The sequence below is a fragment of the Solea solea genome, chromosome 18 (genome assembly GCF_958295425.1).
Source record: "Solea solea chromosome 18, fSolSol10.1, whole genome shotgun sequence".
NCBI classification, from domain to species: domain Eukaryota; kingdom Metazoa; phylum Chordata; class Actinopteri; order Pleuronectiformes; family Soleidae; genus Solea; species Solea solea.
This window is the reverse complement of record NC_081151.1, coordinates 7,405,050-7,417,112: the sequence shown is the minus strand read 5'-3', so window position 1 is coordinate 7,417,112 and position 12,063 is coordinate 7,405,050. Positions and strand designations below refer to the sequence as shown.

Genomic DNA, 12,063 nt, shown 5'->3' with positions numbered 1-12,063 from the left:
AAAGTTTGTCAAATTCCATTATGTCCTGCCACATGTTGTTTAATTAAATGTCCAGGATGTAATTTCAGCCTATAATGGTCTCACAGGCAAAACCATAACAAAAGACGTTGTCATCTCATTTGGTTTCTCCGTGTATTCGTGCTTTATGTGGAGAGCTGAGATTAGTCGTAATTCATAAGTGACTAATACACTCAATAAAAGGGGAGAAAAAAAGTTAAAATACTGGCTAACCAGAAATACCAAATAATTCCGTCCTCAGGGTTTGTGTTGGAAGATACAGCCGACGCAGTAAAGTGGATGACATCATAGAAATGTGTCCAAAATGGAATGGATTTCTATGAATTTACAGTGTTAATAACTCAGTGATGGAAACAGAACTAACCAGAATGTTAATGTTCATTTGCTTGAGCTGGTTTAACCTGGCGAGATGTTGGGGCAGGAGAGAGGGAGAGATCGTGTAACTCCGCGGTGGCGAACCTGCACGGCAAAGTCCGGATTTAGATGTGGTTTTTGGGGGCGCCGCGTGTGTTCGTGCACATGGTGTCAAGATAAGGAGGGGGGGGTGAGTCAGTGGCGGATCGGAACACGATGACTCTCCTCACTGTCGCCGTGACGATGGGTCATGGAGACAGGGGTTTGCGGTTAGAAAACCTAATCTGCTCCTCATATGACCCTCTGATGGACAGGGACAGCAGTCCACTCACACACACACACACACACACACACAGACACATAGTCGCACAGATAGATGGCCCTCAGTCTCGTTAGTCTAGCTTCAGTGCTCCAGTCTAAACATGCTCTTATAAGGATTTCTGTTCAAATCCGGGGTTCTCGACTCTTTCTTTCATTATAAACAGATTGTCCTGCTGTCGTCTTGTCACTGCCCAGTGAGCACAAACATGCCTGAGGACACCAAATGTGTGGACATCTTAAACGCAGTTAAGGGAGTGAGAAGTGATGGTTTTCATATTGAAATACACCAGACTACTTTACCAGAGAAGGCATTTATCTATCTAACATTATAAACAACCAACCTATGTCTTATCTATACTTATTTTAAGGCTTCACGTACCAGCTGATGAATCACCTTCTGTGCACCTTTGTGTGCGTTTCATGCCACACCTGCTCACTTAACACCCTTCACCACACATCTAGACCTAAGTGTTGAGCCCCCGCTACCTCCCACATCACCTGTGGGCGAACAGATGGTGACATAGTTTTGTCAATTCACTGCTTGTTAATCTAAACTTAAGCACAATGTTGCTCATGATTCTGCATCGGCCGGTTGATTTGTAAAGAAGATTAAATGAATATTTAAGTTCACATTTTGTCCGGCTGCATGCACTGCTTGATGGAAAAGTAGCCATGTGCATGAATACTGAAGATGCAACGCAGTGTGGAATCAAATTGAAGCGTTGGCATGATCATGGAATCATAATCAAGATAAAAATAAGTCAAATACAAGCGATGAAAATATAACATTCAAAGCTAAAAACCTAAAACTGAAGGTGTGAATGTGGGAGTCAATGTTGCCGATGTCGTTTGGGAGATAGTTCCAGAGTTACCCCATGGAAACAAGGCAGGCAGAGGGTGTAGTGAGTCGGAGGGCAGCTGACGATCTGAGAGAGGATGAAGGAGGTCAGAGATTGGATCTGACTTCCATTTTTGGGCTTTACAATCATCACCTCATAATTAATAGGTTTACCCTCTTTTTGATTGGGAGAGGTTTCATTTTTTTTGCACTGTGGCAAATCTTCACTCGTCTATGAATGTCACACTAACCAGCCTCAACCAAGGCGTTACATGTGAGGCCAGAAAAAAATTTAATTAAGCCTCAAGTAGTCACCGCCGCAGCCAAGTTTATCTTTATCCTTATTAATCAGAATCAGAAACGCCACAATTGAGGGCTTCAGAAAATCGTTTGATAAGTTATGGTTGGTATATTTACAGTATGCAAAGGCTCTATTGTGGTCCATTAAAATGCTGAAACCTAAAATTAAGTGCTTTGAATTTGTCATTCTGTTTCTCTGGATGGACACAGATGTGCTGCTACTTCATATTGTGCATAACCGGCTGCTCTCACTATCAACACATTGGAAAGACAGTAGAGTCGTGCAGTCTATATTCCCTGATTACACTTCCTCTGCTTCTAAACACATGTTGTATTTAAATCAGATTGGCTTTGCGTATTTTACAGTGGACTTATCTGGGGCTAAGTGTGTCTGAGCAGCTGTAGGACGAGACCAATCTGGACTTTAGCAAATTCTCAGTATTAAGGCATAATGAGGAGGGATCAAGAAAAGTAGCCTGAGCGCACTTCCAGCCGGAGCCTCTGGCCTTCTGCCTGAAAGATGATGTTATTTGTCTGTAATGGATGATGATGATGATGATGATGATTAGATTTGGGAAGTTTGTGATCATCTCATTTAAGCACAGTAACTTTATTTCTTCATGTCTGTGTACTAGCTGCTGAAGTAAATAAGGAATAAACTGTCGACTCGCTGAATCCACGTCAGCTGTCTCAGCACATTACAATACATTTATTTGTGTGTCGTTCATCGTCTGTGTGCGTTTATATATGCATGTGTGTGTGTGTGTCTCGATTGGCATTAGCAGACTGCAACCAAAAGCAGGTCACAGTGAGCTTCCAGGCATGTGGGGGTGTGTGTGTTTATGTGTGCTTGTGTACACGTTGCCATGATTCATTTGTAATTGTAATTAGTAATTGATTACTAACTATTTTTGATAATCAAATAATCAGTAGTAGAATATCTTTAGTTTGTGGACAAAAAAAAGTCAAATTTGATCTATTTATGCATGTAAATGTAGTGCAGATGTATCTGTAGTTTTTTTAGCGGGCTGTACACTGAGAGGTGTAATGCTGCCCTCCACCGTCTGTACTGCAGGTTTGAATATTTTAATGCCATTTTACATCATCATCATCCGTGACTTACACGGTTGAGGGTGTTTTCTGCCTTTTACAGTTAAACAGTGGTGTCTGTGTGTGTGTGTGTGTGTGTGTGTGTGTGAGTGAGGTCACACACACTGAGTTTGTCAGCCTTATAAGGCCAAAGCCGTTTTGACTAGGAAACATTCGATAAGAAAAGATGTGAGTCAGTGTTTTGCTCCGACGCATGAAAACATCCTCTCCGCTGCCCACAGCACCATCCTCAAGGGATTGATTGTGTTTCTGTGAGTGAGTGTACATGCAGGTGTGTGTGTGTGTGTGTGTTCATGTGCTCTGTAGTTACCGCGTTGTTCCTAATGAGGTGCTTTGCTAGTCACACAGCCCACTCTCCGGAGAGATTGTGGGGGGGAACAGCTGTTGCAGTGCCATAGGTGTGGAAGCTTTGAGGAGCCCTTGTGCCATCTCGGTGTGTAACGTAGGAATGTGTGCCCAATTAAAGACGAGAGAGAGAAACAACTAAGCAAAGAAAATAGAGAGAAAGACAAAACTAATGATGCATCCCTGTGGGGTACCACACGGATCAGTTTTGGAACCGCTGCTTTTTTTTTTAATCCCATTGGCACTGTCATCTGGATTGGCTTTGGTTTCCTGGTACGAAAAAGCAATGGAAAACAGATTAATAAACCTATGTCATAGCAACCATACTAAGACAAATCAAAGAGCTCTTGGTCCAGCGGTGCCTGTTCTTGGTTTACAGTGAAAATGCTTTCCCAGTGCCTTTTATGAAACTTTCCCCCATGGGCCTGGACCTGCCTGCATGTGGCCTAGTCCTGTTCAACCCTGACGGACCTTTAAAGGTGTGGTGTCATCGTTCTGGGGTGTGTTCGTTCGGCCAAGCCTGCAGACGTGGTTTTATCATGAGCAACTCTCTCTTTCTCTGTGTGTGTGTGTGTGTGTCTATGTCTATAGAGGACAGTGATTTGTGCTCTATGCAGCCTGGATCTCATTCAGGCAGTAAGTTTGGCAGACATAATGAGACATCCCCCAAGTCTCTGCCTGCCACACACACTCACACAACCACACACACACACACACAGGTTTGTGCAGCTATTCCTCTGAAGACACTGCATCTATACATTTAAATAGCCTATGGAAAGCATGATTTATACTATAACCAGTTAATGCCTAAGCTTAAACTAACCACAATTTAAATCTTGACAGTTTATACTCTTTAAACTTATATCTGCCCATTTAAAATATGTCAAAAAGTGCTCGTCTTCCCTTGTTTTAGGAACCCTCTCTCCCATAGTACATTCACGATGGTGGATGGTTACTGTTAATCGTCTGCACAAAGATTAGGGCTCATGAACACACTTAAGCATTCCCTGATATCTTCTCTTACGTATTTTAGCCCCCCTGCCTGTTTCTGGCTCTGGTACAGATGTCTGGTTTGCGGAGCTGCTCCCTGCTTCTTCTCTAAGTCGAGGACCTGCCAGATCCTCCAAAAACGCCAGCTCTCCTCCTCAAGATAGACTAATGACCACGTGCGTCTGGCAGCGTGGACAAAAGCCTCCCGCTGTGTTTTTACGTATCACATTTTGAACACAAAGAGGAACATGAAGGAAAAGATGGATGAGAGAGAGAGAGAGGTTTTTAATTCGTGAGGGTGTTGTTTGTGTGATTCTCATTTCCGATTAAAAATGGATTGAAATGCTCGGCTGTGTCTGCCAAGTTCATCTTATTGCAAGTTTTTACATCTGCTCCCGTAAGAGAGCACTTTTCCTCCTCCTTCCTGTTTTAGACGGCCCGACTGCCAGCGAGGCCATCCTTCTTCCTTATTCCTCAGTCTGACTCTCTCTGCAGCTGCAGCTGACACACAAGGACCAATGTAATTGAAATGTGGCCCAGACTCGACAAGGACAGAGCTGTCTGCCAGAGTATCCATCCATCTGTCTGCAACGCTGTTCCCCTGTCAGCGAGGCGGCTCTCACTGATGCACAGCTCATAACCTGCTACAGCATAAGTTTGACTGTATATTCAAGAGGAAATGTGTAGTCTTTGTGTGTGTGTGTGTGTGTGTGTGCATTCAAACAGGCACTTGCAGTTAGGGTAAATAATTAATGTGAAGATTACAGAAAGAAACAGAAGTGGGTCAGAGCTCCAGATATCAGAGTTTTTGTATGCATTGTGTGTGTCCTAGTGTGTGTGTGTGTGTTTTTTTTATTCCCTCAGAGGAGCGTTACGTTGTATAAAGTCTACTAATCCCTCTTTTGTCGCTTCTGTTGTCTCTCACTAGGTAGGGCAGAGCTGCTTCTCCCCACCACTCTCGCTATGGCATCTCTGTTCCCGCCGTGTGATCTCAGTGGCAGCACAGTGTGTGTGTGTGTGTGTGTGCGTGTTTAGTACCTTCTCTGGCATGAGCGATGACCTTATCAGGTCACCAGTAGTCCTCGTGGAGACCAAAACGTGGTCGTAACAAGGCAGAACCTCGTTTCTGAGGAACTGGTTACATTTAGGGGTAACGTTTGAATAGTGGTTATGATAAAGTTAGGGGTAATGCTTTATTTAGGCAAATAAATGGAAGCCAATGCAGTGTCCCAAGATGAATAGCTGCACAAACCTCTGTGTGTGTGTGTGTGTGTGTGTGTGTGTGTAGTGGGAACACAACAAGAGGCCAGGGGGCCTCCCAGGGGAAGTGAGTCTTTGTGGCAAAGAGGGCCCAAATCATAACCCCAAACATCCCAGTGAAGTGGTGACAGGTCTATACTAGCCCGTTCACTGTATGCATGTGCACACACACACACACACACATATATACATATGCACATACTTTTAATGGTTGGATTGGACGTTGTGACAGAAGTGGCCTCCAGTGATTTAGAGCTTCCTGGTGAAGGTCAGGTTGAAGGCAAGACTTTTTTAGACTGGGTGCAAAAGAAAGAAAGAAGGGAGGGAGGGAGTGAGTGAGAGAGGGTCTGAGAGGATGGGTGACAAAAGGTCGTCACAAAGAACCTCATTTGGCCCCACAAAGAAACTCAAGAAATAAGACTCGACCAGTCTACCTCCACTTATCTCCCTCCATTCTGTCTCTAAGTTCTGAGGACAAAGGGAGCATTACAAACCTTCAAGATAAACAGGAAATGGAAGAAGCAGAGGATAAAGGCTACACGTGAGGATTTCCTTGCAAACTGCGTTGACAAACTCTGTAGTTAAGCTTCACTTATACTTCACCAAGGTTGACTTTATAGTTTTAGAAAGATTCTGCGTTCATGTCCCACAAAAGCCACCAATAGTTATACTTTATTTATTTATTTATTTATTGTCCACATCTCTTTCAAAAATAAACCTACAGTGTCTTCAACATTGAAACCTGACACCTGCACACATTCTCATCTCATTTGCCCATAAAAATAAAATGTCCAGAGGGAAGAGAAAAACAAAACAAGCAGCGGCTAAATCAGGAAAATACTTGAAAAATACTCTGTGTATGTGTGTGTGTGCGTGTGTGAGTGTGTGTGTGTGTGCGTGCGTGTGCGCCCAGTAGTCAATCATCTCATTCTGTAACTCTGTTTGTGCCAGCAGGGCATGTGCAGGCATTCATGGGTGGGTGTATGCACGTGCTTGTGTGTGTGTGTGTTGTGTGTATTTGTGTGTGTGTGTGTGTGTAGGTTATTATAAACAGCAGAGGAGTTTGTTTACATGTTCAGTATCACTTTGGGAAGCTGTCTTTTTCTGAGATACATACACAGATAGATAGATATATATATAGTATATTAAGTGCAGCGGGGAGAAAGAACTGTGCGTGGACATGATTGTGCACATGTCTTTTTGTGTGTGTAATTGCCATCCTATAATAGTCTATTCCTAACTGTCTGTTAAGATTTCAAGTGCACCCTGCCAGGAAGTGTAATTTCCTGCTCAAGAGACTGATTCAGCAGCATCCAGCTGTTGTTTGTGTGTATGTGTGTGTGTGGAAATAAGGGAGAGAGAAAGCAAGTCAGACAGACTTGGTGACCGCCTGTTGTTTCCACTTAAAGTCATAATAGTTGTTTTTCCAGGTGCTTCAAACCTCCCCTCCTCACCTTTTCCCCGCTGCTCTGCCTGACCCACGGGCCCACCAATCATTCCTCCTCCCTCTCTCCACTCGTTGCTCTTTTTCACACGTTTAAGTTGGAAATCCTGGCTCCGTGATTCCCCTGAGAACTCCGCACAGATCATGTCTCCGCGCTCTCAGTGGAGTCGTTGTAATAACCTCTCCATGTTGTCCTTTCTTCTCGTGGCTTTTCCCTGAAAACCCTGCAGATATGCCGTGCTGAACGTACATAAACCTTTCAGCTGCGCTTGAGTGTTGACAGTGGGGGGGGGGGGGTTTTATGAGTCCTCCAAAGACGTGAAGAAGTGTTTAAATGAAGTATTTGAATGTAAAATGTGTGTATACATTGGGGTTTCTTAACTTGAGGTTTGAGTACATTCGTGTGGTTGTGGCTGACTCTCGCCACAATATTATACTGTATAACTTAATATACATGAATGTATATGCTTGTGTAGTGTAGAATACAGCCCGGAGGAAAACATCTTAAACTTTTTAATTGCTGGGGTGTTAAAGAATGAGAGAGAAACATAAAAAATAAAAAAAACAGAGTGAGAAATGCAGAAAACAAGATGGAAAGAACTCCCACGTCGAAGTGTTTTCACTCTTTTTTTCACAGCCTTTAAATCATTTTACTATTCAGTCTCACTTGCAGCGTTAGTGCCCGCTGTCTTAACCCTCTTATCAGGCTCTGTGGTACGTGGCATTTAGCTGGTATTTACATATGCAAAGCTTGTTTTTAATGTACATATGTATATTTCAGGCTATTTGTTCCTCCTGAAGCACTGTAAGTTGGATAAAATCCGGAAAATACATCTTTACTTGCTTCAGAAACAGATAGGATTTACAGCTGGGCTGAAACCGAAAGTGTGAGAGCAACAGGTGTTTTCTCTTCTCTTTCACTGAGTTGTGATTTCTCAGCAGGATCTCGGTAAAAAAAAACCTCCTTGTACATCTGTTGCGATCAAAGAGGGTGTCGTGTCGCCTCTCGGCTCCGCCTGTTTAACCTTCCACACTTGTCTGTCTGTCTTGCCTAGTTTTTATCTGAACGTGTGTCACAGATTTGGGGTTGACTTACAAGGAGTCCAAAGCTCCATATTAACTCTCAACCGTATCATAGCTGGAGAGCTCGTGCACGTCCACATCTCCATATTTATGCGCACATGTTCAGGTATCCAGCTCTGGTCAACTGTTTTAATGATTCACTTTCTCTTTCTCTGTTTTTCTTTCCTTCATCCTCACCCTCCCTCCCTCCCTCCCTCCTTTTCTGACTCGCAGGTGGTGCCCTCCTGTTGGAAACCAACACTCACTCTGACACATGGTTGACGGTAGGAGACGGAGGGGAGATCCAGACAAACTCTCACAGAGAGAAGGAGGCAATCAGCCATCTGTGATTGGTCCCCTGCCATCCTGCAGCTGTGTCACTTAGCTCCTTCATAAACTAAAAGGGAAATCAAAACAAGAGACCCAGAGAGCGACCGGGGGCTTCTCCTTACATCTGAGGAGTCCAGGGCTGGAGCTATGTGAAGGCCTCGCTGGCCTTGGTTTAAGCCCCCTGAGGCTGTGTCTGTCGAGGAATGGCTGATGCCCCAGCTGGATCTTCCGCTGTCGCCATCCTCCACAGCTATTATTAGTGGCTAATGAGCTGCTGCTGAAGAGGAAACAGAGAAGGTGCCTGTGGAGAGAAGAGGAACCTTAAAGCTGTTATTAAGAGGCCCAGAGATCTGTGACAAGGAATTGTTTCCCTCTGCAGGCTAGTGGAATCCTTCAAAGCTTCTTTTTTTTTTCCGGTGCAGCCATGAAAGACTATGGACTTTGGATTTCATTTTTCTTCTCTGTCTTTGTACTTTATGTCTTAGAAAACTGTGACTATGCAGACAATTGTTTTTCAGCAAGATGATTCAATATTTGGACATAAACTTTTTGATTTGTTGTAGTTTTTCAACAAATGTTGATCCATTAAGCTTTTTGTGTTGAAATTGTATTGTTTAAGCTTTACACTTTACACTTTGACCCTCCTATGACCTGAAGTACATTGGTCACCATGGCAGCAGCCTATCGGGTAGTGGTGAGCAGCGTGAGCTGCTACAACAGTGTGGTAGTGGACCGGCGCACGCACTCCCATGCTGTGCACTATTGCTCAGGGCCATGTGGGGCGCTGTCTCAGGGCCTGGACTGCACTGTCGCACACCGCGGCACATGCTCTGAGCTCCTTGTTGCGCCTGACTGCATGTACACTGAGATGAACTGCTCGCCCATACACAACCGCAACGTCATCTCTCAGCAACTTCCCAACCATGGTAAAATCAGTGTTACCGTTGATACAAGTTATAATGGGGGTCTAGAAAGGGCGGGCAGCAGTGGCAATTTGTCTTTAGGAGAGGACAGTCCCACATGGAAAGGTAAAAAGACCCCAGGTTGTGGAGGATCAACTGGAAATCTGAGCACTTCTGGCAGTCTAAAGGACATAACTGAGGAGGCCATTAATCTGGCCAGTGGTAAACTCAAAGAGTTCTCCTTTGACAAGCTCCGCCTCTCCACCTCCAATCACGTCACTTTCCGAAAAGGTCGAAAGGTTCGTCCCGACTCTTTTAGCCGACGCTCCACTGACCTGGAGATCATCTATGGCCATTTCAGCACGAACACCACCACTAACGGAACAACTAATGGCATGACAAATGGCACTGTTACTTCTAATGATGAGAACGTACCGCCATTTTTGCTCGGGAAAGGGGCGGGGCTGGAGGAGACAAAGCTAAAAGACAACACAAGCACCTTGTCAGCCAACATCAAAATAGGTGGCGGTTCAACAAGCAGTCTAACAGGTTTTGGATCATTAGACCAAAGTCTAAACACGATGGCCTCCCTGTACCGCAACACGCTTGGTGAGGAGAACCTGATTGCTCGTCTGCTTGAGAAGACACGAGCAGAGGCTGGCACTGGGGGAGCAGGCGGTGAGGACATCCGAGCCTGCCTTGACATTCTGCTTAAATGTTCTGAAGACCTGAAGAAATGCACGGATATCATCAAGCAGTGCATCAAACGCAAAGCCGGTGGAGGGGCTACGGATGGAGGAGCCAGTCCTGACAGCATGTACCGGGCGATGATGACCCGACTCAGCGGCTACCTGAAAAGACTGCCTCTTGACCTAGAAGGGATTGGAGGTTTGGGGGGAAGTGGGCAGGGTGCACCTGAAAGTGGGCACAGTGATTTGGCTGAGCTGGTCAACACCCTTCACTCCATCCAACAGGGACCTTTCTCTCCAATATTTGGCCATGAGCAACCTCCTCGCTATGAGGATGTGGTGCAGTCACCTCCCGTATCAAAGACTGTTTCTTATTCGGCACCTTCAACTCCCCCCTCTGTCTCATTCCCCTCGTCAACCTCCTTGAAATCAGACTCCATCCATAATAAAGTAGTCCATAGCTCACCATCTAGAAGCAGCTCCCTTACCAATGGACTGCAGCATTCATATTCTTCCTCTGTTACACAACACACACTATCTCCCCCATCTGTCACCTGCTCTCCATCCAGATCCTCTCCAACGCAGTCTCCCTCCCCTCTTCGGACCTCCCCAACCCCACCATACACTCACACTCCCCCAGCGTCCCCCATGGAGGCGCTGTATATTGAGGAGGAAGAAGCAGATGTGGGGAAGACACTAGAACAAATCCCACAGCAGACGCCAACCAGAGGAGTAAACATAACCCAGAACAAAAACGGGACTTTTTCAAGTCAGCACATGACGCTATCCCAACAACACGCACTCCATAATTCTTTCGATACTTTGCCAGCCAGCAGTGGCTACAGCCCCATTGCTTCACTGTCAGTGTCTGCGCCCAAAACCGCATCACACAGGAATGATGACATTGACAAGCTACTCATGGACTTGGAGAATCTGTCTCAGAGCATGAGTCACCCCAGGAACACCGAGCCCCCACTTCCAGTCAAGACCAGGAAGAGAGAGGGGATGCAGGTGACCACATCCAGTGAGGTCCCCACTCAGCAGAAAATGTCTCCGTTCCAAATCCAGAAGCCTGCTAGCCACTTATCCATGAATGGCCCTAGCTCCGGAGCACCCACGAGTCTCGCTCCTCCCCAGGGAGAGAACAGTGACGCTTTAGTGGGAGAGGAGGAGGATGGGGCACTTCTGATGAGGATCCTGGAGAGCATTGAGAGCTTTGCCCAGGAGCTGGTGGATTCTGGGGCAGGAAGCACAGGAAGTGCCGAGAGGAAATGTGGGAAGGAGCGAGAGGTGATGAGGCTCCTACAGGACACACTGGCCACAGGTGGCAGGGCTGATACACCTCCAGCTACTGCTCCCACTACTCCATCCATGCACACAAATGCAGTCCCAGCTATACTGCCAAAACACCCCCTGGCAAACACACTTGCAGTTTCACATGTGCCAACACCTCTACCTACAACTTCTGAAGAACCTTCTGCACCTAAACCTTCACCGGATGTTTCCCCCAAACCTCTGCCTATGCCTATGCCCACACCAGAGCCTGCCACCGACGTTACAGATAAAGTTACAGAAGCCTTTACCGATGACGTCCCTGAACCTGTATTATCTGAATCTGCAAGCTTGCATCCGTCCACACTGTCGGTTGACATGACACCCGTGGTTGCGCCTGAGGTTTTAGCCCCCGTCGCCAGCCCAGTTGCGGTCGACGCAAGAGATGCTGCCATTACTGTCACTGACCCTGCTCCTATGAGAGACACTGGTTCAACCCTACTCATCCAGCAGACTCCGGAGGTGATCCGAGTAAGTGACACACACACACAGGATATTTTCCTCTTTCCTTACGTGTTGTTTTAGGGGCAGTGTGCACATTACGTTACTTTAATGAATTCCTTTTAATGACAAAACTGTTTCAGTGTCAGTGTCTCAGAGTAGATATCAGCGGACGTGGGTGCTATTCACATGCTGCACAGCTGCCATTTAATTCATATTCACGGTCGTTGCATGTACGCAGATGTTTCGTATTATGATTGAAAGACGCTTAGCTTTGCCACATGATGTAAGAAGCAAGTATGCAGAGAGAGAGAGAGAGACTGACCG

General features: G+C 45.7%; 1 protein-coding gene across 2 annotated transcripts in view; it reads left to right on the top strand.

The window, feature by feature from the left end:
- The window catches only part of ppp2r3a (protein phosphatase 2, regulatory subunit B'', alpha), a 57,535-nt gene that overhangs the window by 25,604 nt on the left and 19,868 nt on the right, over positions 1-12,063 (top strand). For both annotated transcript variants that reach the window (XM_058614782.1, XM_058614784.1), the window contains exon 2: positions 8,277-11,766. In XM_058614782.1, coding sequence (XP_058470765.1) covers positions 9,043-11,766 — 2,724 coding nt within the window. In that variant the 5' untranslated portion in view covers positions 8,277-9,042. The remainder of the gene's footprint in view (positions 1-8,276; positions 11,767-12,063) is intronic.